Source organism: Myotis yumanensis, unplaced genomic scaffold, assembly GCF_028538775.1.
Source record: "Myotis yumanensis isolate MYYU_CA2020_CCGP unplaced genomic scaffold, mMyoYum1.0.hap1 SCAF_17, whole genome shotgun sequence".
NCBI classification, from domain to species: Eukaryota; Metazoa; Chordata; class Mammalia; order Chiroptera; family Vespertilionidae; genus Myotis; species Myotis yumanensis.
The window spans coordinates 27558993-27581469 of record NW_027223768.1 but is presented as its reverse complement, the minus strand read 5'-3'; the positions used below and the strand labels follow the sequence as shown (position 1 = coordinate 27581469).

Genomic DNA, 22477 nt, shown 5'->3' with positions numbered 1-22477 from the left:
ATGTTGTATATTATCAGAATTCTAATTTTCTGTATCTCTTAAATCCCTTCCTTTAATGAAGTTCCTGGCCAGAAACTCATACCTATTTTTTTTTTTTGTTCTGAACTTAAAACAATTAAAAATAATCCTGGCAAGGGGAATTCATTTTATTTCCTCTTGCCAGGATTATTGTTACGTCTACCTAATGGCCATCTCTGATGCTCCTGTCCCTCCAATCCCCATTCCTCTTTTGCTCTTTGGTTCTTCTCCTAAACTAGTGGTCAGCAAACTCATTAGTCAACAGAGCCAAATATCAACAGTACGACGATTGAAATTTCTGTTGAAAGCCAAATTTTTTAAACTTAAACTATATAGGTAGGTACACTGTCATTAACTTAACTAGGGTACTCCTAAGGCTTAGGAAGAGCCACACTCAAGGGGCCAAAGAGCCGCATGTGGCTCTCGAGCCACAGTTTGCTGACCACGGTCCTCAACCCAAGGTGATCAATGTCAGGCTCCGCCTTGAAATCCTTCCACGGCTTTCCATCTCACGGCTGCATTTTATTCCCCAAGCAATTCAGAGAGGATTTAATAGAAAACTAAAATAACTGTGAAACACTGAGTTCAGCGTTTCTTTTCTAAACCTGTAGAACTTACAAGGGCATTTCCGAAATCGTGGACCACGGCCCCTCTTCTGCCACTACACATCCCTGGGAATTAGAATGGTAGAGTCAGCCTGCCTGGGTGTGAGCCAGCCCAGGGAAAGCGGGCAGGGCAGCCTGAACTCTGGTCCCACATCCGTAAAACAGGGATAGCAGGAGAGCCACCTTCCAGGCTTGTTATGAGAATTAAGTAGTTGACACGTGGAAGGTGCTCAGCACAACAGGTAGCACATTACCAGCAAAGGGTGGCGGTTGTTTTCATTATTTTGGTGACACGTTTTAGAAACGATCTCCTACAGGATCTGGCTAAAATTCCCTATCCAGATACATTCAAACCTTCAAACTCGGACTCCTCCCAGCCCTTCCACACTCCTGTCCTCCCCGCCATGACCCCTGCACACACACACACACACACACACACAAACGGATCGGTGCAAACTGAACTCTGCCCTTCCCTGAAAATTCCATGGGCTTTCCTGTTTCTGTACCTCGGTACGGACTGTTCCCTTTGCTTTGCTGCTTGTTTGTCCTCTTCTCTAAACTCTGGGGTTTCTGGGAGCAGGGACCCTATTATATTCAGCTTCCCTGGGCGGGACTGTATGTGCTGACCTAGGAACCAGGCCTGGGCCATCTGGATGCCATTTGACACGGCAGCACATCAGTGCATTCAGAACCAGACTTGACCCTCAAAAAGCTTCCCCTGTGGACACATGGCATTACACATCTGTCAAAATGCACAGGATGTACAACACCAAGAGGGAACCCTAATGGACCCAGTTGGTTAGAGCATCATCCCAATACACCAAGGTTGCAGGTTCGATCCCTGGTTAGGGCACATGCAAGAAGCAACCAATGAATGCATCAATAAGTAGAACAAAAAAAATCAATGTTTCTCTTTGTCTCTCTCTCTCTCTCTCTCTCTCTCTCTCTCTCTCTCTCTCTCCTAATGTAAACTGTGAACTTGGAGGGACAAGGATGTATGAACGTGGATTCATCAATTGTAACAAATGCTCCCTGTGATTCAGAATGTTGATGGCGGAGGAGAAGAGGAGGGCAGGTGGGGGCAGGTGGTACATGGAACTCTGCTTTCCAATTTTGTTGTAAACCTAAAACCGCATTTAAAAAAATAAAATTATCTACTAAAACTAAGTGGCGAAACACAAATTGTAATTAATGCAGATCTAAAATTAAATCGAAATTAATTTTCCTTTCCTGATATGAAGCTATTACCAAGTTTAGGATACACCTAAACCACAGGGCACTTCTACTGGCAAAAGGCAATACCCGCCCGAATCGGGTTTCCAAGCCTCATCAAGACCAAACGTGTTGTTCTATTTCAGATGGATGTCCACTTTCTCCTCTGAAGCGCCGAAGGCTCTATTTGGAAACTGACCCCAATACAAAGTCAAGTGAGTGGAGCAGACCCCGGTCACCCCTCCGACTTGGGCCTCGGAGTGGAGGGTGCATTCCTCCTCCAGGTGTGGAAGCACAAAAGAGGAACAAAGTACCGACTGCTCTAGCTCACCCTTCAGTTCAGAAGTAGCTACCAGATTGTTTCTCAAAAGGCCATAGCTCAGACGCCATCTGTCACAGAACAAAAGCACACAATTAGAAAAGAAAGTGATGTGCTCTCATGCGGACGCGCCCGCTGGGGGCACGTCAAAATAAAGCCAGCACTAAGCTCGCACCACCCCTGAGCATTAGAGGATCAGTCACCCTGCCACACACACCTGACAGCAGAATGTGACTTCCCTGCTTTGGCCTTTGTGACAACACGGTTGTGGGATAATCCGGGCTTGACCTTTGCCCTCTCACCGCCAGGAACAATAGTTTGCGGAGAGTAATGACTAACCCTACGCATCTCCAGGCACGCCTCACCTTGCGCCTTCCGCTGGAGCTCTACCTGGTGATTGGCAGAGGTGGCTTTTCAGTCCCCAAGAATGTGCTGCTTTTTCACATCCTTGGATCTGCAAAAATCCTGTACCCCACACCCAGGGTGACCTCGCCTTCTCTTCCACCTGCTGATCTCCTCTGTCTCCTTCAAGTCCCTGTTCCTCCTTTCCCTGAGGCTTCCTCTCCCTGCCAGGGCTGCGGTGTCCAGCGGGGCAGGAGGGCACGGCTGCCCCTGCATTGCATCTCAGCATGGATCACATTCGTTCACAGCTGTTCGTGTAAATGTTGAACTCCCCTACTAGTCTGTGCACATCTTTTTTTAAAAATATATATTTTTATTGGTTTCAGACAAGAAAGGAGAGGAAGAGAGAGAGAGAAACATCAATGATGAGAATCATTGATTGGCTGCCTCTCCTGCATGCCCCCTATTGGGGATGGAGCCCAAAACCCGGACATGTCCCCTGGCTGGAAATCAAACCATGACCACCTGGTTCATAGGTCAATGCTCAACCACTGAGCCACACCAGCTGGGCAGTCTGTGCACATCTTAACAACAATGTCCGATGAACGGCAGTTGCTCAAGATTTTCTTCATTGAAAAAGACTCTCAAATTGGAACAATGACATGTTATTATATTAGAGACAGCACTGCACATTTCCCATACTGTACCTCTTTTAATATTGACAACGGCCCTAAGTAAAGTGAGGGTCATTATGCCCATTTTCCAGAAATGAAGTAACTTTTCCAAGGTTACCTAACTAAAAAGCGACAGAACTGTAAGTTGAACTCAAGTCCAAGACTCCAAAGGCTGCGCCTGTAACTACTTAGCCACAGGCTCTATGCCTCCCAGTGCACGTGAAGAATACTTAATTACTCTAATGTGACTTACTGGGAATACCATACTCAAAAGTAAAATCACTGCATATATTTTTAAATGATCTGTAACTAAATGTTTGCCAAGAATTTAGACCAGCTTTCTGCACAACTGATCTACAGCATTAAGGTTTTTCCTTTATATTCATGCACAGCCCTATGTTTAAATACATATTTCCAGCCCTAGCCAGTTTGCCTTAGTGGATAGAGCGTCAGCCTGCGGACTGAAGAGTCCCAGGTTCGATTCCAGTTAAGGGCACATGCCTAGGCTTCGGGCTCAATCCCCAGTAAGGGGTCTTGCAGGAGGCAGCCGATCAGTGATTCTCTCTCATCATTGATGTTTCTCTCTCTCTCCCCTTCTCCCTTCCTCTCTAAAATAAATAAAACTATTTAAAAATAAATAAATAAATCTACCCAAATGGGTTACTAATAAGCAAAAAAGAGCCAGCCATAGACAAAAGAGGACAGAGCATGTTTATTCTAGTGTGTCAGCTACAGAGCTAGACAAGTCTGCTGGGCAGGACAGGCTCCTACCCAGGAGAATAAACTCGGAAGGAAGAACTGACCTCTGAAACCAGAGGATAAACATGAAGGCCAGCAGGAAGCAAAAGAGCTCAGGCAGAACAGCCCCTCAGGGGATAAGAGTCGGCCTGTGGAAGACGCCAAGGGGAGGAGACTACTTCCCGTAACCCCACATCCTATATGCACATGGAGAGAAGGTGGCTCGTGAGGGGCGGGGATCCAACACCATCCATCAATCACTTCCAACAGGCACCACCCCTCTTCTCCATCACCGTGAGGTCTTGGGCAAGGATGTCACAGGGCCTACGAGTAGGGGTTGAATCTCAGGAGCTATAGTCATTTCAGCTCCAGCAACCACTCAACCATTCCCTTACCCACCAGCCGGTATGACACATGGTTCTCAAGACAAATGCTGTGTGCGCTGCTCACCACGTCTCCTCTCCCGAGTGTCTGTAAGACTGGAAACCGCAGGGCCTGCTTGTTCGGAAGGACACGCTGCCCTGAGTAAGAGGCTCTCCTTAAGAGCAATGCCATGACTGACTGCATAGTCAACCTGGGTTTGCTTAAAGCCCAAAGAAGTCGCACAGACGGTACAAAGGAAACGAGGGTCAGGAGGAGGAATCTTAAAGGGAACAAAACTCCATGTTCCACGCTCCTACAAAAAACCCCTCTGCTCACACTCACTCTAAATGCTTATTCTCTTTTTCTTCCCTTTGAAGAGGGAAACCAAGAAACAAACGAGCAAAAAAGGAAGGCAGGCAGCTGCATCCCTCCCTACGTGGGCGTTCTCGCCTTGACAGGCAGCCGGGATGCCACCCCAGCTACCCACTCCACCCTTTTACAGACAGAAAATGACTTTGGCGAGGAGAGCCTCTCATTTCCAACTCCCCCTAACCCTTGCCATCAGTGGAAACCAAAGGGAGGCGGTCACGCCCTGGGAGCTCTAGGTGTGTTCTCGCTTCTCTCCACTGAAGGCTGTAAGATCGAGCCCCTGCTAATATAACATGATTCTTCTAAACACCAGGCTGAGGCGGAAAGGCAAGGCAGGTGCAGAGACAGGTGGAGGTCCCCTGGGTGAGTTCTCGCTCGCGCACCCGCCACACTCACACCCTTACCTCCCGCAGCTCCAGCCTCTGGGCCACGGCCTCCAGGCACTCCTGCCCCGTGCTTTCCACCGACAGCGTGCACTCGATGACATTGCTGTCCAGCAGGCGGATGCGGGTGACGAAGCAGTTCTTGCTCAAGACGTTGTAGCGCCGTGTCCGGCGGAGCTTCAGGCCGAAAGGCATGGCTCTGGCCCTCGGGTGTCGCCCTCCTCTCCTGGCGCCCACGCCCCTGAGATGGCCTTAGCAGTTTCGGGACCTGGCGATGGCACTACCAGCCGTGCTCCTCCAGACACGGGAGAAGGTGTCCATGCCCGGGGTGGCACGCTGCAGGGTCGCTGCAAACAGAAAAGGAGCAAGGTCATTCGTGGAGGGGAAGTTGTAGGTGATACGGCACATTTTTCACATGCACAGACAGCCCTCTTCCCCCGGATCAACATCCAGATTCCAGAACCTGCAAGACACCTGGGAGAGCCCATGCACTTTATCTTATCTTGCAAGGGTGACATGATATACTCCTCGGTTAGAGCCGAAGAAATGGAGATTCAGAGAGATGAAAACAACTCATCCAAGCACTGGCCAGTGGCTCAGTCGGTTGGAGCTTCATCCCGTACACCAAAAGGGTTTCAGGTCCGATCCCCAGTCAGGGCGCATACCTAGGTTGTGGGTTCGATCACCGGTTGGAGCACGTACTGGAGGCAACCAAGATGTTTCTCTCTTACACTGATGTTTCCCTCTCTCTTCCTCCCTCCCTCCCTCTCTAAAATCAATAAATATATCCTGAGGTGCAAATGAATTAATTAATTAAATAAAGGAACTCATACATGGCAAAGAATTCACACCAACGTCTATGCAACCTCAACTCACATGCTTTTTTCACTGTACAATCCTGTCTGCCCGAGAGAGCAATCGGAGTGGAATCAACACTGTTTCTTTAACTTCTAAATATATATTATCTCATTTCAATCCCATGAACAACCCTGTGGTGTAGATTTTATGATCCCTGTTTTGCAGAGAGAAAAAGCAAGGTTTTTGTTGGTTTACCAAGGATTCACTGATCCCGAAATTAAAATCTGCCTCTCTACTTTCAGTAACATGATTGGCCTTTGTTTTTATTTTGATATTTTATCACTTATTTTCTTGTTTATTTACTGAGAAAGGATAACAGAATGTGGAGGAAATACACAATTAATACAGTTGGCAGCTTCCTGCTTTTAAAAAAACATTTTTAAATATATGAATTCTTTAATGTGCTTGTCCTTTTTTACCAAATATTTAGACAGTTAGATATGGGGAACCACCCCTATCATCATTTTGTCCTTTTACAAAATGCTTATGCAAAAGCCCTGGGACCAAATTACCGATAATTTAACTTACTAAAAACGAGATTTCCTGACACCCTGGTGGTCCACCAAATGCCAGTGATGACATCATTGCCATGGAGAACCCAACAATAAAACAACAACAACCAAGTGGCTTTACCGTCCCACCCTGAGCCAGCAACACTCTCACGGGGAGGCTCATACCTTCCAAAGAAGCCAGAGATGGCCAGACAGCCCCTCTGTTCAACCTCCTGCTCTCCATATCAAGCTCACATGACCATCTCCTGTTCCCATGATCCCTCTGTTAACCTGATTCCCTGCGTCGGGCAGTTCAGCCAGCCTTCAAACCCTTCATCCATAGAATTACCTCTGAGCCCCCCTGACACTTGAATGGACAAGTATGAATAACTACTTGCAGGAATTCTTGAACTAATAAATAAAATGGGCCCGGCGGTGTGGCTGTGTTTGAGCATCAACCCATGAACCAGGAGGTCACATGCCCGGGTTGTGGGCTTGATCCCCAGTAGAGGGCGTGCAGGAGGCAGCCAAGCAATGATTCTCTCTCATCATTGATGTTTTTATCTCTCCCTCTCCCTACCTCTCTGAAATCAATAAAAACATAGAAAAAAATAACTAAATAAATAAATGAAATGGCTTCAACATTTAGCAACCACTCCGAGTCAGTATCCCGGGCCTCACAAAGGTTGTCAGAGCATAAACCTAAAACACAGCAAAACACACTCCCCACACTCCCCCAGCCGGTCTTTGATGCCTGCCCTCGGCACATTCCTTAGCATGACAGGGATATGTTTTACGATGGTTTAAAATATACATGCCAGTAGAGTCTGTGACTTGGTAAAATAGATTAACATTTCTTAATCACTTTATGTTGGCAGAGTATCATGTTTACTTCCAAGGTAGGCCAACCTGATGAGCTCCTGATATCTACAGAAAGGAGGATGGAGGGACCCGCCCAGAAAAGACAAAAAGAGAGCCAGAATTCAAATACAGAGCCCTGAAGAGTTTACTACTCACGCATTCCCACAACTTGTTGAAACACAGGGCACAGAACACCAAGCTTCAATTCCTATATTAGCTGGGGAGCCTCACACAGAGGAAAATATTTGCTCTGTGGGCACAAGCCACATAGCTAATCCTGGGCCCGGCACTTTACAATTTGGGTGTGTCTCATCTTAAACACCGATGAAGGAATGTGGCTGGCTTGGTGCACACGAATCCCAGCCACTATTAAAAACAACCCTTGCTACCTATTCTGTGGGATTCCGTCCAAAACGCACAGTTAGTGAGGCAAAAAGCAAGCTGCACAACAAGGGTTTCTATAATACATAAAAAAAACAAAACAAAAACACAGAAATGGGAAAGAAGATAAGTCCACCAAAGCGATGAACTGTTATCTCGGGACTACACAGTGGCGACATTAAACAGAACTCTCGCTTTATAGTTTATAGACTTCTAAACTGTTCTAACATTTTATAGCTGCCTTATCTTATTGTTGCAAATAAAGAGTAAAGCGTATTAGATACTGAAAATGGTATCTCAGGAACAACATCGGACAACCTGCCAAGATATCTCCTACACAATACCTGACTATTTTAAGTTTTCCACAACATTTTCAATCTTCAATTTGCAAGAAACTTCCCTGGTAAGGTAGCAACAAAAAGGTTATCAGAAAACTGGTCCGGTCCTTCTAAAGGTCAATGTCATGAAGCAAAAACTGAGCAGGTGAGATTAGAAGGCGGCTGCTCTAGGGTAAAAGAGGTTTAGGGGGTGGGGGGCACCCAGTGCAGTATACAGATCTTGTACCATAGAAACCCACACCTGAAACCTGTGTGATCATATTAACCAATGTCACCCCAATACATTTCATTTGAAAAGGAAAAAAAAAAGAGAGAGAGATTTAGGAGTTAGAAAAACAAGATGCAAGGTGTGACCCTTCATCAAACCGAGGTGTGAAAAAAAAATAAGAAGATGTGGACAATTAGGGAAATTTGAAATAGAGAACAGGAATTGAATATAATGTATTGTTGTTAAATTTCTTCCATTTTTTGTAGTGGAATTACGCTTATGCCGGTGAATGGCTTTAGGAGAGGCCAATGGATATACTGAGGGGTGAAATGTCACGATGCCTGTGACTAACAAACGGCTAAAAACAACACACGCACATAGGTACACACACACGTTCAGAGCTGAAACAAGGATGACAAAACATTAACAGCTACTGAATCTAGGTGGTAGGTGTCCAGGTATCCACGGCACGATTCTTTTCGCTTTTCTGTGTATCTAACAATTTTCACAATCAAAAGGTTTAAAAAAAAAGGCAACCCTCCACGCAGGTACTAACCAGATTCCAGCCACACCTACTCCTTGCGGCTCCGTTTCAGTGGCACTGCCTCTCCCCGTGGACTTCTCTGATCCTGCCCTCAGATCACCTTGGCCGAACTCCCACAGTCATTTTCATGCTTATTTAACAGAGCAAACTGATTTATGTCAGAAGTATCTACACATCTTGACTCTAAACTCCTTCAAAGCTAGAAGCAGGTTTCCTCCATTTTTAAGACCCACACCACTGACCTCAATGAAAAGCTCGCGGCATTTACAGCCAGAACTGTGTGCTCACAGAGCTGGGCTTCTGGAAAGAACTCCCAGGCTGTCATTTACAACATTCCTTACCTTCAGGAAGGGCTACACCTGAAGTATCCCAGGTAAACAATCTGTGTGACACTAATCTCTAACGAGAGGGAGGTCAGAAATGACCGCCCAGTCCCTTTCAGTCTGAGCATTTTAAGAGTCTATGAATCACCTCGAATATTTAAGCTCCTGAAGATTCCACAGCATCTGTCACTCATCCTCCTCTGAACTCTCCGGAGGAGAATATAGTTCTACCTTAAACACAAGCCAGCTCCCTGCTGTGTGTAAGCCCAATTCCTCTGCTTTGTCCTTGAAAGACAGAGAGACAAGGACTCTGATATCCCACCATACAACAGAATCGACATGAAGTCTACTAGCGAGTCCTGTGTTACACAGCCTGGCTCCTGGCGCCTTTCTCACTTTCCCCATGTGGTTCGCTGGGGACTCAACACATGAACATTATAAAGCCTAGAACCAGCCCGGCCCAAGTGGCTCAGTTGGTTGAGCATTGTCCTCCTGTGCACCGAAGTGTTGCTGGTTCAATTCCTGGTCAGGACACATACCTAGAGTGTGGGTTGGATCCCATGTATGGGTGTATACAGAAAGTCCTTTTTCTTTCTTTCTTTCTTTCTTTCTTTCTTTCTTTCTTTCTTTTCTCTTTCTTCCTTTCTCTCTCTCTCTCTCTCTCTCTCTCTCTCACTCTCTCTCTCTCTTTCTCTCTCTCCTTCCTCTAAGAATGTCCTCGGGTGAAAATTAAAAATAAAGAAATAAAATAAAACCTAGAACTAAATGCCATACTCTCATAGAAAGGTCACATGTTCATGATACTTCAGATTTTCCTGATGAAACTGGCTTTTCAACAGTTAGGCAGTTGTCTTTCTATTTACTACAAGGTGTTTCTTAAAACAGAAAGCTCTTTTAAAAATAAACACTCATCTAAAATACAGAATTTTCTTGATCCACTCATAAAGAACATATCTAATACATATATGAGCTGCAATTGTTGCTAATAACCAATCATGAAGGTTAAACAAGTCTCTTTTGTTACTATCGATAGTAAAACTAACAGTAAAGATTAATTTATTCTAATCTTAAAATATAATCCATTAATCCCCCTTTTCTTAGGTACACCTTAGAAAGAAAAGTAAGAGTTAGATGCTAGCCCTTTAGTGATGAGAGTAACTGGGAATAAGAAGCAAAGAAAAAAACAAAACAAAACAAAAAAGACAAGTGCCACACACACTGAGAACTCTCTAACTCAGGGTCTTTGTCGCAGTAAAGCAAAGGAAAGTGAACATTAATGACTGCACTGGAGAAAGTCACTGCACAGAGGAGGGTGAGCTGAGTGCTTCTGAGAACCCAAGTTCACCCTTAAGGAAAAGAACACGGGCAAACCTTTGGGCAAGAACTGGCATTAACCAGAGAGGCCTGGGGTGAATGTTAGTCATTTATCCTCTCTCAGCCTCAGTTTCCTCATCTACAAAGACAATATTTACCCCACCTGTTTGTGAGCAGGAAATGAGAAAATGTTCTCAGGGCACTCAGCAGAGTGGTACAGTCCCTCCTTCTCCCCAGCACTGCAAGCTGGTCACTCAAAGGAGAGCAAGGCAGGTGTGAAAAGAAGGCTTTGAGTACCCTACCAGCTACTGTGGAGAAAGGCTTTAAAAAAGAAAAGAAAAAGGCAAAGCAAAGAATACAGAGTTTAAGATGGAGCTATGTGCTACGAAATTCCCTGCGGAAAGGGACCAGGCATAAAGATGAACCATGTGCTCTGGCAAGTGTGGCTCAGTTGGCTGGGCTTCGCCCCACGTACCAAAAGGTTGCTGGTTTGATTCCCGCTTAGGGTACATGCTGGGGTTGTGGGCACGATCCCTAGTAGGGGACATGCAGAAGGCAGCCAATGGATGTTTTGCTCTCACATAGGTGTTTCTCTCTCTCTCCCTCTCTTCTCTCTCTCTCTAAAAATCGATAGAAAAGTCTCAAGTAAAAAATAAATGAACTTGGCATTCTCCCAGCCCTACCACTTGTCATCACCAGCCCTGACACTTGGAGCAGAAAGGAGTTGCTCACTTGATGGAAGTCGTACGCAGCACATCCCGAGTGGGTAAGGAGACTAGCCTTCTTCTTGACTCTCAACTACGTGTGTATAGTGTCTGGGGTTAGCAACGGGTCTTTTGGGGGAGTGGGAACTTGCTTCCAAATTGCCTTATAATCTGTGTGGCTGTGTCTCTACAGCTGACGGCACCCCAGTCTCCCTTTCCTGGAGAAACTCCCGCATGTGTTTTAGTTCCCCACTTGGAATCCTGAAGGGCAAGACCTGTGTCACATTCAGCTTTGTGGTCTCCTATAAACCTAACGTGGAGCTAAATAAATATCTGTCATTACAAGGAGAGAAAGAATGAATCCTGAAAAGGGTTGAGTTTTTGCTGCCAAGATAGGGCAGGGCCCCCTGGTGACCTCAGAGACACTTGAGGAATTTGGAGCTTAGAGAGGTCCGACTTTTGGAGGCCTCAGAGAGGCTTAAACTGCGGAGAACAGCAATGAGAGGTTAGTCAGCTCACGGGTGCTCTTCAGGGGGACAGAAAGATGGAACTGAGGTTTCTACAAGAACATTCCCACCACCCAAGTGTCCCTTTTCTAGACCTGGGTGTGCCTGATCCTGGGGGTGGTTTCAGAGGCCAGAGGGAAGCCATGTCCCAGGGAAGTTCTTCGCAAAAAAAGGACACTGGACCTAGCGACGTCATCAATGGTGTTATAATGCGCCATGACTCCCGAAAGCAATTTGTTGGGGCATTTGCTCTGTAAGCACCACGCTGGTGAAGGCCTTTTGCAGTATGTGCTACAGTGGGAGAGACCTTCAGAAAAGCCCAGTCACTTCTAAACCCCACTGCTAACCAGTCAATCGGCTTCCGAAAAGCTCTCATGTGGAAGCTTCACCTGGAACTCCTAGCTGTGGATTTCCAGCACCTTCTACAATCCTCTCATTTCTTTCCCTAAAGATATCACCAAAAAAAAACCCGCTAAGTTAAAAACACAAAGCAAAGACAGCTTCCTCATAATACAGAAAAAGTCACTCGGCTGACCTACTAAATCTCTGAATATGATGGGTGAGAAGTGGAGGGATCTTTTATATTGTCAACCAAAAGCAGTCTACTCCTCGTTACTGAATTACTTGCGATGTCTTTAGGGACATGAAGGAGACATGAAAATCCAAATCTCAAACGTGGTCATCACACGCTCTTTTTATTTCCCGTGCTATGTTATGGATACCTGCCCTTTTTCCCCCCTCAAGTTCGAAAATCATGAATAGAAGCTAAGTGCTGTTCAGCTGTGTTCTCTATTTACCAACAGACTCTGGGATTTTTCCAGCATTCCGTATTTTTACAACTCCAAGCACACCTCACAGAACTATGTAACCCTCGTCTGGGTGTGAGAAAGGAAAAACTGATGCAACTAGTCCATCCTGTGTATGAACCTGGGCACAGCTCAGCTGGGTTTTTAAAAATACTGTGTCATTTTCCGAAGGAGAATTTTAAAGACGGGTGGGGTGGGGTGGGGTGGGGTGGGAGGGGATGGGAAAGGGAAAATGTCTTCTCTGATTTCCTCCCTCAAGAAGAGCAGAAAAGAAGTCAGTTCTGTGTGGTGAAAGGTGGACTGTTCATTTCTTCTATACATTTTATTGTGGTGGAACACCCAAATGAAATCCACACATCACATTATTTTTGGCCAAGTAAACGTGTTGTGCAAGGTTTAAAATGCAAGGCCCTACCTTTTAGCTGCTGAGTAACTACAACAACAAAAGCGGAATGGTCACATTGTTTAATCCCTTCATTTCTCGCCTCCTAACTCACTTTCCAAACGCAGTGGTGAGAGGGAGAGAAATTTGTCCAGACACACATTTTCCAACTTTCCTTGGAGACCTGACCTTTCCAACATGACGTCTGGAGACCTCCTTAAGCTCGATTTGAAGTTAGAGGACAGATTCCTGCCAAACTGTGCCCATCAGGGTGATGGCTCATCTGCATGAAGGGTGGCTACACAGCAACCTCATCCATGCAGAGGATCGCTGGAAACCGGGAGCAGTCAAGGATCACAAAGCTCTTCATTCCAACTACACGCACTGTGCTCAGAAACAAGAATGCCCGTACAGTTGGTGCACTCTGAGTTCCTGTACAGCTCTGGGCCTTGCTTCGTAGCCCATAGCAGGTTTCAAGGAGACAAGGAAGAGCACGTTTTCAGAATAAAAACAGGCAAGGAGGCAGGTGACAGGTAAACTATAAAAATAAGCACTCCACAGCAGGGCAGACTGTGTCCCAAAAACTATAGTAAATGGAAACGAGTAATACCCAGCATATTCTGGTTAAAAGGGCAAAAATATATATATATGTTTTTAAACAGCTCCCATCCATGGTGGTTAAAAATAACAAGTTGGTTCTTGCGAGGTAAAGCTCCCGTTACCTGGAATCACTTTTACCCGCAAGCAGTGGTCCCCTAGCTTTTATTCCTGCTCTAACACTCAGACGCAAACCAAGTCCACAGTGCATCGAAGGCTGAGATTTTTCAACTGAGGGGGACTGGGGGCCGCAGAAGCAAACTTTGACAGGGCAAGTAGTTTGAAGGCTCCCCAGGTGATTGTTTTAAAAAAATCATTTCCCCGCCCCCAGCTTTGAGGCTGACCGCCTTGTCTAAATAGACAAGATCTTCCCACCAGAAGGATCTTCAAATACGAAAGTCTCCATTTTTGACATTACTGGATCTTCTAAGGTCATCAAAGCCCACATTGAATATTTATGGATAAAATAATAGGTTGTCTGGGATTTTTCTCCACAATAATGGGGTGGGGGACTGTGAGGGGGACAATACTGGCCATACTGACAGCTGTTGACGGTGGGAGACAAGGGTCACACCATTCTCTACAGCGCTGTGCATGCCTGAAATTTCCCATAGTAAAACGTTGGATTTTTCTCAATAAATAAGTTTTTCTTAGAGGGTAACTTGTCAAGTAACCTGGTAACATAGATAACAGTGCCAATGTTGCTGATATGTTACAGAAAAAGGGGGTCAGAATTTTCCCTCCAACTGAACCCCTTTGCCCTTCCAAACTAAAAAGTGTGTTTAACTAGACCAAACTGACAGTGTAAGTTCTTCAATTTTTAAAAGATGGCGGGAAAAATTCCTTCTGGAGATACAATGACAAGTTGGATAAAATGCAAAGGCCGATCAACCCGACACAAGATAGGGGAGTCTCCCCTGGCCCGTTGGCGTCAGGTGGGGTGTATCAGAATACCTGAGTCTGGCTTACTTCTCAAATGAGCCTTCTCTGCCTTTCATGCCAGGAATGCTTTGTCCCAAAGGACTCCATCCTTTGAGACCTCAGAAGCTGCAACTCTCCGATTCCAGCTCTCTTTGCTATCCGTGTCTACACCCACCGTGATGCGGGTCCGGGAATGCCAGAGCTGCTCTCAGCCAGGAACCAGAACACAACATCCCCTAGCGTCAGACACCAAGAAGGCGGTCATGAGCACCTCCATTTTTAGAGCAGAATCAAAGACGGGGCCGCTGCTGAGCAGTATTCCCATAGCCCTACTGCCCTGAGGTTAGTCCTCATGTCCCCATTTTACAGACGAGAGCACCCGGGCTGCAGAGGTTAAGAACTTGCCCCTCATCAGACAGACACTGACATTATCTGACCCCATTTCTTACTCAAAGGACCGTGCTCACAATATCCAGAACGGGGGCTGAAACTACAATCTGGCGATAGAAGAATAACCCGACAATAGCAAGCTCCCACGTTCTGTTAGGACAACTGCGAGCCAGCCGCCACCGACTGTCTATCTTGACTCGCCCGCGGTGGACTTCATGCAGATAGGGCAGACATGGACCCTGAGGCTGGTGACCAATTTTCAGCCCTGGGATGTCCTATCCAGAGGGCCTGGCACAGAACCAGAGTCCTGCCCCTGCCTCAGCACCCCCTCTCCTGCCCGCCCCCCGCCCCCCCATGCCGCCTACCTGGACGCTTGCTTTCCTTCCACAGCACCAGTCTGTGCTGCAGAGAGAGAATCCCAGCACGTCGCACGCAACCTCTTCAAAAACCAATTCCAGAAACACGATCGCAAGAGCAGCCCAAGAGGCTTTCCAGCTTGGTCATATGACTCACTCATCAAAACAGAAGAAACTCCGCGGCGAACACACCTTTAACTTGCTTCGCCCTCTCCTGCGATGTGCGCCCCGAGGGACCACAGGGACCGAGAGAGGGGCTCCCCTCTCCCCGTGAGAGCCTGCTGCAAGTGGCCTCCCCAGCAGTTTCCACACCTCCCTCCCCCGTTTCCTTCCTGCCCAGGCCTGAGTTCCCTCAACGCCCCTCACAGGTCCAGGGCTCTGGGAGGAGAGGACTCATCTGTGTCACTTCCTCTCCAAACGTAAGCAACAGCCAGCATCTCTGCCAAGTCTCGGCACTGGGCCTGCCGGTCCGGAGCTCAGTTCCCGGGGACAGCGCCTGGTTCCCTGGCTCCTCGAGCTCCACCAGCCGGCCTCACCCAGATGGGGAGTCATGTCCACACAGGAGCCACTTCCAAGAGGTAGAACCAGGCTCCGAGGCCACCTCACTTTCTGCAGGTACAACATGGGGGTGATAACGGCGTCCATCACTCACTAGAGTGGTCGGGAAGATTCTGGGAGTTAGGAATATCCAAGTGCTGGCACCATTCACGTGTGTGTTCTCACTGCCCTTATCATTACTGGTGCCATTTCACCCAATGCTGCAGGAAATCCAAGCAAACCCAGCGCCTGCTAAGTAGCACAAGGATAAAAACTGCTTTCCACCAAACCAAGAGTCGGAGGGTTTTTGAAGTGAAGGAGGCAAAACATGAGTGCAAAACAAGCAAGTACAGGTCCCACCGCCTGGGAACCGTGACAGGGTGCCCGGTGGGTTTCAGGTATGTGACCACTCCAGTGAGTCAGGGGACAGCCAAGCGGGTTCAAAAGTGTTCCGGGGTAATCGCTTCTCCGGAGCCAAGACGCTGAATCAGAGGGGAGAAGGAATGAAAACAGGTACGAACTAGTGTCAGCTGTAGAGAGTTGCATAATCCCAACTGAAGTAACCAAATGTTAATTACTGATGGGAGAAAACAAAGCCTCTAAACCAGTGGTTCTCAACCTTCCTAATGCCGCGACCCTTTAATACGGTTCCTCGTGTTGTGGTGACCCCCAACCATAAAATTATTTTCGTTGCTACTTCATAACTGTAATGTTGCTACTGTTATGAACTGTAATGTAAATATCTGATATGCAGGATGGTCTTAGGCGACCCCTGTGAAAGGGTCGTTCGACCGCCAAAGGGGTCTCGACCCACAGGTTGAGAACCGCTGCCTAAACCCAGTGGTACTCAACCTTGGCTGCACATTAGAATCACCTGGGAATCTTTTTAAAATCCTAATTTCTGGGCCTCATCCTCCGGAAATTCTGTTTCTTTGTTACTAATGTTGTGGCCCCACCCCATAACAAAGAAACAGAATTTCCGGAGGATGAGGCCCAGAAATCGGGATTTTAAAAAGAATCCCAGGTGATTCTAATGTGCAGCCAAGGTTGAGAACCACTGCTCTAAACAGAGACAGTCATGCGACATGCAGACACCTCCATGTAGATAGACTACAAACACCCATATACACATGCACAGCCATGCCAGCTGTGTCCTTTCTTCTCTCCATCCCCTGCCTAGCAGACACACACACACACACACACACACACACGCACACACACACTACCTAAGTGGAAACGTGGGAAATCTTAGGTTGTACTAAGCAGCTCTCTGAGTGACATTACGAAGAAATGGCATTACCTGTCCAACCAAGTGCAGTACATTCACTGTTTTAAAACCCTTGTGTTAGCCTAGGACCATTCCTGTCACCCTGGCTGACCTCAAGCTGAAGATTTGCTCAGCTGCCCTGCCTGGGGCAGAGCAAGCCTGGGCCACTGGAGACAAGATGCTGTGTGTGGGATGGCTCTCCAGGCCTGGGGGGTGCCTGCGGCCCTGTAGGGTATGAGCACAGCAGCAGGAACAGGAGGGCAAAGGTCAAGTGCTTCCGTTCCCAAGTTGGACTGAGCTCTTAAAAGCTGAAAACCTTAAACACGCACAATTGCTGACAAATTGATCGCTAATGAACACAGCAAACTTTAAACCACTTAATCTCTGCCTTCCCTCAATACTCTATATAAGAAAATTTGGAACGAGTCTTCCTTCAGGAGTAGCATTGTCTCAGCTGTCGCTTATCATTTCAGCTATAAAATCATTTGAGTGATTTACATGCATGACATCATGTAATCCTCACGATCCCAATTTACACAGTAAACGTAATGAAGGAGGCTCCCTCCGCTCTCTTGATTTATACCTGTTTCAGAATGTTAAGGATTTCAAACTTCCCTGGGCGGGCGGGGGGGGGGGGGAGAAGAATCACTATCTACTGAAATCTTTGTATAAGAGCAAAAAAAAAAAAAAAAAAAAAAAGAAGGAAAGAAATCCCTGGGAAAAGAATGCACATCATCTGTTCTTCCACTAGTTTGTAAGAGGGCAGGAACCAACGTTTTAAACAGCTTGTGTAACCCCAAATCCCTCCGCACCATAATTAACACGTACTCTGACTCAGCAATGCCACTTGTGGGAAACTTTCATAGGAAATAAAAGCAACGAATCTTCAGGGTTATGTATATGGGTCAAAAAACACCCTGAATATCCATAACAGAGTTATGTTCAAAGAAATCCTGGCATAGAAAATTATTTAGGGTCTTATGTAATTATTGGTAATTAGTTAGAACAGAATTTAATGGTTCAGAGTGACACCCAGGGTGAGTTGCAGAGTAATATGTAAGGAAAAAAAAAATAAAGCCAAACCAGCCATCCTATATGTGTCTGTGCTTACACAAGCTTGGAGAAAAGGCATGGAACACTTCTGACCTCAGAGGGAGGAAGGCAGAAGCAGAAACATCTACTTTGCCCCTATGTAATCTTTGGAGTATTAATATTGTATTAGACCCCCCCCCAAAAAAAAATACTTTAAACCAGTTAATCTCTGCCTTTTCTCAATATTCTATATAAAAAAATTTGAAATAAGTCTTCCTTCAGGAGTAGCATTAAATCAGCTATCACTTATCATTTCAGTTATGAAATCATCTGAGTGATTTACATGCATGACATCATTTAATCCTCACAACCCCAATTTACAGGTAAGAAAACTGAGACTGTATGGATCTGGCCAAAGTCCCAAAGCTAGCAGGTGGCAGAGGCTGCGTCCAAAGCGCAGTCATTCACCATGGGATTTTACTGTGAGATGCACATTCACATATAGCCCCTTCATAAATAACAGTATTTACAATACTGGCTCGTTAAGCACGTGGCTTTCAGCACCATATACAATCATACTTTGACTAAATGCAAAAGCAAAAAAAAACAAACAAACAAAAAAAAAACACTTGCAATCCAACATTCATTTTCAAATTAGAACTGATTAAAACCACTTATATCCTGGAATTTGCTTGAGTTTTCATTCTTTTGAATTATTAGGGTGAGAAGGATCATTCTTTTTCTACCTCATCTAAAAAGTTTAATAATCTTTAATACTTTCTGATTATAAGTTCATTGTAAGTGGAAATTACAGAAAACTAAAAGGAAAAACTAAACATCGTGCATAATGTCGCCGCCCAAGGGTAATCAATTTAAAACTTCTGCATATTTTATCCCATCCTCTTAATTAGGTATATTTTAAATTTGTTTACATTACTGGGATTCCACTACTTTGTTTCCTATCTTTCATTCTTTCTGATTACTACTTATCTTCCCAAGATGGGGCACACACACCCCGCAGGGGGGCTGTTTGATTTTTAATGGGGGGCAATTCAATAATGAGTTATTAACAGTGAATTTTTGTATTTCTTATGGGGCCAAATATACAGTTCTAGGGGCCTCATATGCAGTATATAAATATATACTGTGACATATTTATGCATTTCAGTTCTCTAGTATATGTTCTTAAACTTTATCTGCTATTTTTTCATATTGCTTCATATTATTACTATTTTTATAACAGTTTCTTAGTGTTCTTCAACGGTCCTTTTGTTCTTTTATTTTCCTCTTTTCATGGATGCCATCTTCTTTGGAAGCTTATTTAGACCATGTTAATGGCCTTTTAGGCTTCCTCCATGTGATTAGGAGTTTGCTTTTTGAATAATAATTATGTCACGAGGGAGGGGGGGGGCATCAGGATTTCAGAGATGCTTAGGTGGGGCATGGCCAAAAAAAGGTTGGGAACCACTGCTCTACGGTATAGGCCAACATTTATTGAACCATTCACCATTGTTACATGCATGTGGGTTCTGATTTTTTGCTATGGTTCAAAAAGATTTGCCTATGCCTCTGGTTCTTTTTTTTTTTTTTTAGCTGAAGTTAACTTTGCTGTTATTTCTTTCTTTTAAAAAATAATTCTTTTTTCTTTCTTTAGGGTAGATTCTGAAGGAATGCTATCAAGTCCAAAGCTATACATCTTTAGAAGTCCCTTATTGCATAGGCCTGAACTGCCAAATGTAGAAGCTACGACACATTGCTGCTCCATTTCTTGACCTATAAAATGACTGAAATCGTGTGTTTTCACACGATAAAAAGCTGCATACATAACGTAAAAACAGAAAGAAATAAAACTTGGAGTCAAAACAACCAAGATCAGGTTATAGCTTTTTTTTCTTACTGGGTTACCTTAGGCGTCTCTGGTGTGTGGGGATGGCGTCCGTTTTGGACACGTGGCAGTGAACTGGTTAAGTCTGATTGGTAAATGCGGATTCTAAGACAGCAACCTAAACAGGCAAGCAATGAAGTATGAAGATTTCATCCTACTACCTGCGCCTGAATGCTCTCAAGAGAGAGTGCACTAAGAAAAAATGTAATGGCACTTAGCCACTTCTATACTAAGTTAGAACTTTTAGATGGTGTCTAACCACATCAAAGAAAAATCACTCAAGGGGACCATATCTTTTTTTTTAAGATTTTTATTGATTTTTTTTTAAGAAAGAGAGGAAGGGAGAGTGGGAGAGAGAGAGAGACATCAATGTGAGAGCGAAACATCCATCGGCTGCCTCCTGCACGCTCCCTGCAGGGGATCAAGCCCACAACCGAGGCATGTGCCCTGCCCGGGAATCAACCAGTGACCTTTTGGTGCACAGGATGACACCCAACCAACTGAGCCACCCAAGCCAGGGCGAGGCTCATTTCAGTAACAATCTTCTTGAAACATCATCTTCTTTATAAAATATACTTAAATCTCTACATGCTAATTTTACCTATTCTTAAACTCTTTCACCTTGAAAAGGGCCACTGGGACCCATCCTCTCTACATTACAAATTCATAAATTTAACACTCTTATTAAGGCACTCACAACATAAGTATCCCTACCTTTCTGACCTTCTCTCTTGAGGTCCTAATTCAACGCCCGTTAATTTTCTCTGTGGTTCCCTAGTAACTCTCGCCTCGCCTTGTGTTCCTTTAGCTGCAGAACTAAAATGAGACAAGTTATCTTTACAACCTACCTCACTGAGATGGGCTTATTATTCACCAGAAAACACAGAGCTCACGAGCTGGACTTTCCCATGAAATCTTCACTGGAAGAAAAACTCTCACTAGAGGAGGACACCAGGAGAAAACCTGAGCCCACTCTCGTTTGTATCAGACAATAACAAAGACTAGGACAAAGGGCAAATACGTACAGAATGGGTCTGGAATATCTAGGCTTACTTCCTCGCCCTGTCTGGTGACTTTAGTCCAGCCAATAATTAGAAATTTGGAGCTAGAGGCTGGGAGACTGCTGGATGTAAGCCACAAAATAGTGAAGTTTTCACCCTTTTCCCAGCTGAAAAATCATTTCCAATTGAGGAGGGGAATAAAACACAAATGCTAAAAGCCCCACGCTTGACGAAACCAGGGGATTTCAGGAACCTCGCGTCAAAATATATAAATACAGAAGGAAAGCTGGGCGTGTGAGCTAACTGAGAGGTAAGCCTCTGGAACTTCAACTGGAGGCATAGGTACCAGGTGTTCTGCTCTGTTTGGTGAGGTGAGGAGGTGTTTTGGTTTTGCAAAGTGTGGAGGCTGCGAGTAGGGAAGGACCTAAAAGCAGGGCAATAGTTTAAGTCTTTATAAGAAGTGTTACCTGTGCCAGTCCTTACCTAAGTGGAAGCTGGGGGGCTCCAGAGGGAAGAAAGAAAGGGAAGGGGGTGACATTATCGAATGAGATTGGATCTCGTGGAAAGTTGGGCAGGAGTTTCATAAAGCAGTGGGAAGTGTGTGGGAACACTTAGTCAGATGTTTATTAAGAAAACCAAGCAAATGTAAAGGTGAACGCTGACCAGGGTGTTAGTGCAGCTGATTACACTGGCAGGATGGTGGCGAGGAAGATGGGGTATAAATGAGCTTTAGTCCTTTATCTCCCACCACCACCACCACCGTCACCATTTAGCTAACATTCTTGAGCACTTGTGTTTTATGATTTTTATTCTGAGCACCTATAAATGGGCTTCATGCCCCTCCCAGGAGTCAGGAGGCTGCCACAACACACAGGGCACCACGAAGCCAACAGAGTAGGAAATACCAGATAAATGTGGGAGGTGATGGTGTGTTCGTTACATAGAAGGGGGAAATCATGTCACTACATTCATATCAAATCACCACGGTGGACACTTTAAATATCTTACAATAGTGATACCTCAATAAAGCTGAAATTTAAAAGGTTTCTTAAAAGAATAACCAATCCCAGAAATAAACAATATGCTTTTGCATCTTTTATATTTTCATGGGGAAGCACAGAAGTGAACGCACACTGCACTGTGGCCTCTCCTCCCGAGAGTCTATGGGACGTGTGGCCTCTCGTGACATTGCTAAGGCCAAGAGTCACCTCTACACGAGTGGGGGGAAAGAGAGGGAAGGCAGGAAGGTGATTCTGCTCCTTCAAGTATAATTAGCAACGCTGACCGTGTGTCATGTTCCCCACGAGTGAACTTAAATGAAGGAGATGCCTGCGAGACCTGGAATTCCTCTCGTCCGACTCATGAAACTAAACAGGTCTTAGAGGTCACTACTGTGGGTGAAGCAGCCACTGTCTGAAAATCAGGACCAGCACTGGTGGCAAGATGCAGCCTCTCTTCTTAGCCTCAGCCCAAAAAGGGACGATACTAGGCACCAAAACTTACTTAGTACCTTCTGAAAAACAATTAAATACAGTTGACCCTTGAACTACACCAAGTTTGAACTTCAAGGGCCAACTTATATGCAGACTTTTTTCAATAAAGATGTACAGTACTGTACTGTTTCCTCTTCCTTATGGTTTTGTTAATAACATTTTCTTTTCTCTACCTTACTTTACTGTAAGAATACAGTATGTATTACATACAAACGTGTGTCATTCAACTGAGTCAAAGGTTTATGTGCATTTTGACTGT

At 45.2% G+C, this 22477-nt stretch overlaps 1 protein-coding gene and 1 long non-coding RNA gene across 2 annotated transcripts in view; one reads left to right on the top strand and one right to left on the bottom strand.

Moving 5' to 3' along the window:
* The window catches only part of PTPN14 (protein tyrosine phosphatase non-receptor type 14), a 151511-nt gene that overhangs the window by 86493 nt on the left and 42541 nt on the right, over nucleotides 1–22477 (bottom strand). Inside the window, 1 exon segment of the mRNA XM_070396862.1 lies at nucleotides 5045–5370. Within this exon segment, the coding sequence (XP_070252963.1) occupies nucleotides 5045–5218 (174 nt within the window). The 5' untranslated portion in view covers nucleotides 5219–5370.
* LOC138995564 (uncharacterized) lies at nucleotides 15384–19696 on the top strand. Its single transcript, XR_011468643.1, has 4 exons — nucleotides 15384–15618; nucleotides 15768–15938; nucleotides 18158–18222; nucleotides 19494–19696. It is a non-coding gene; the product is annotated as an uncharacterized lncRNA (long non-coding RNA).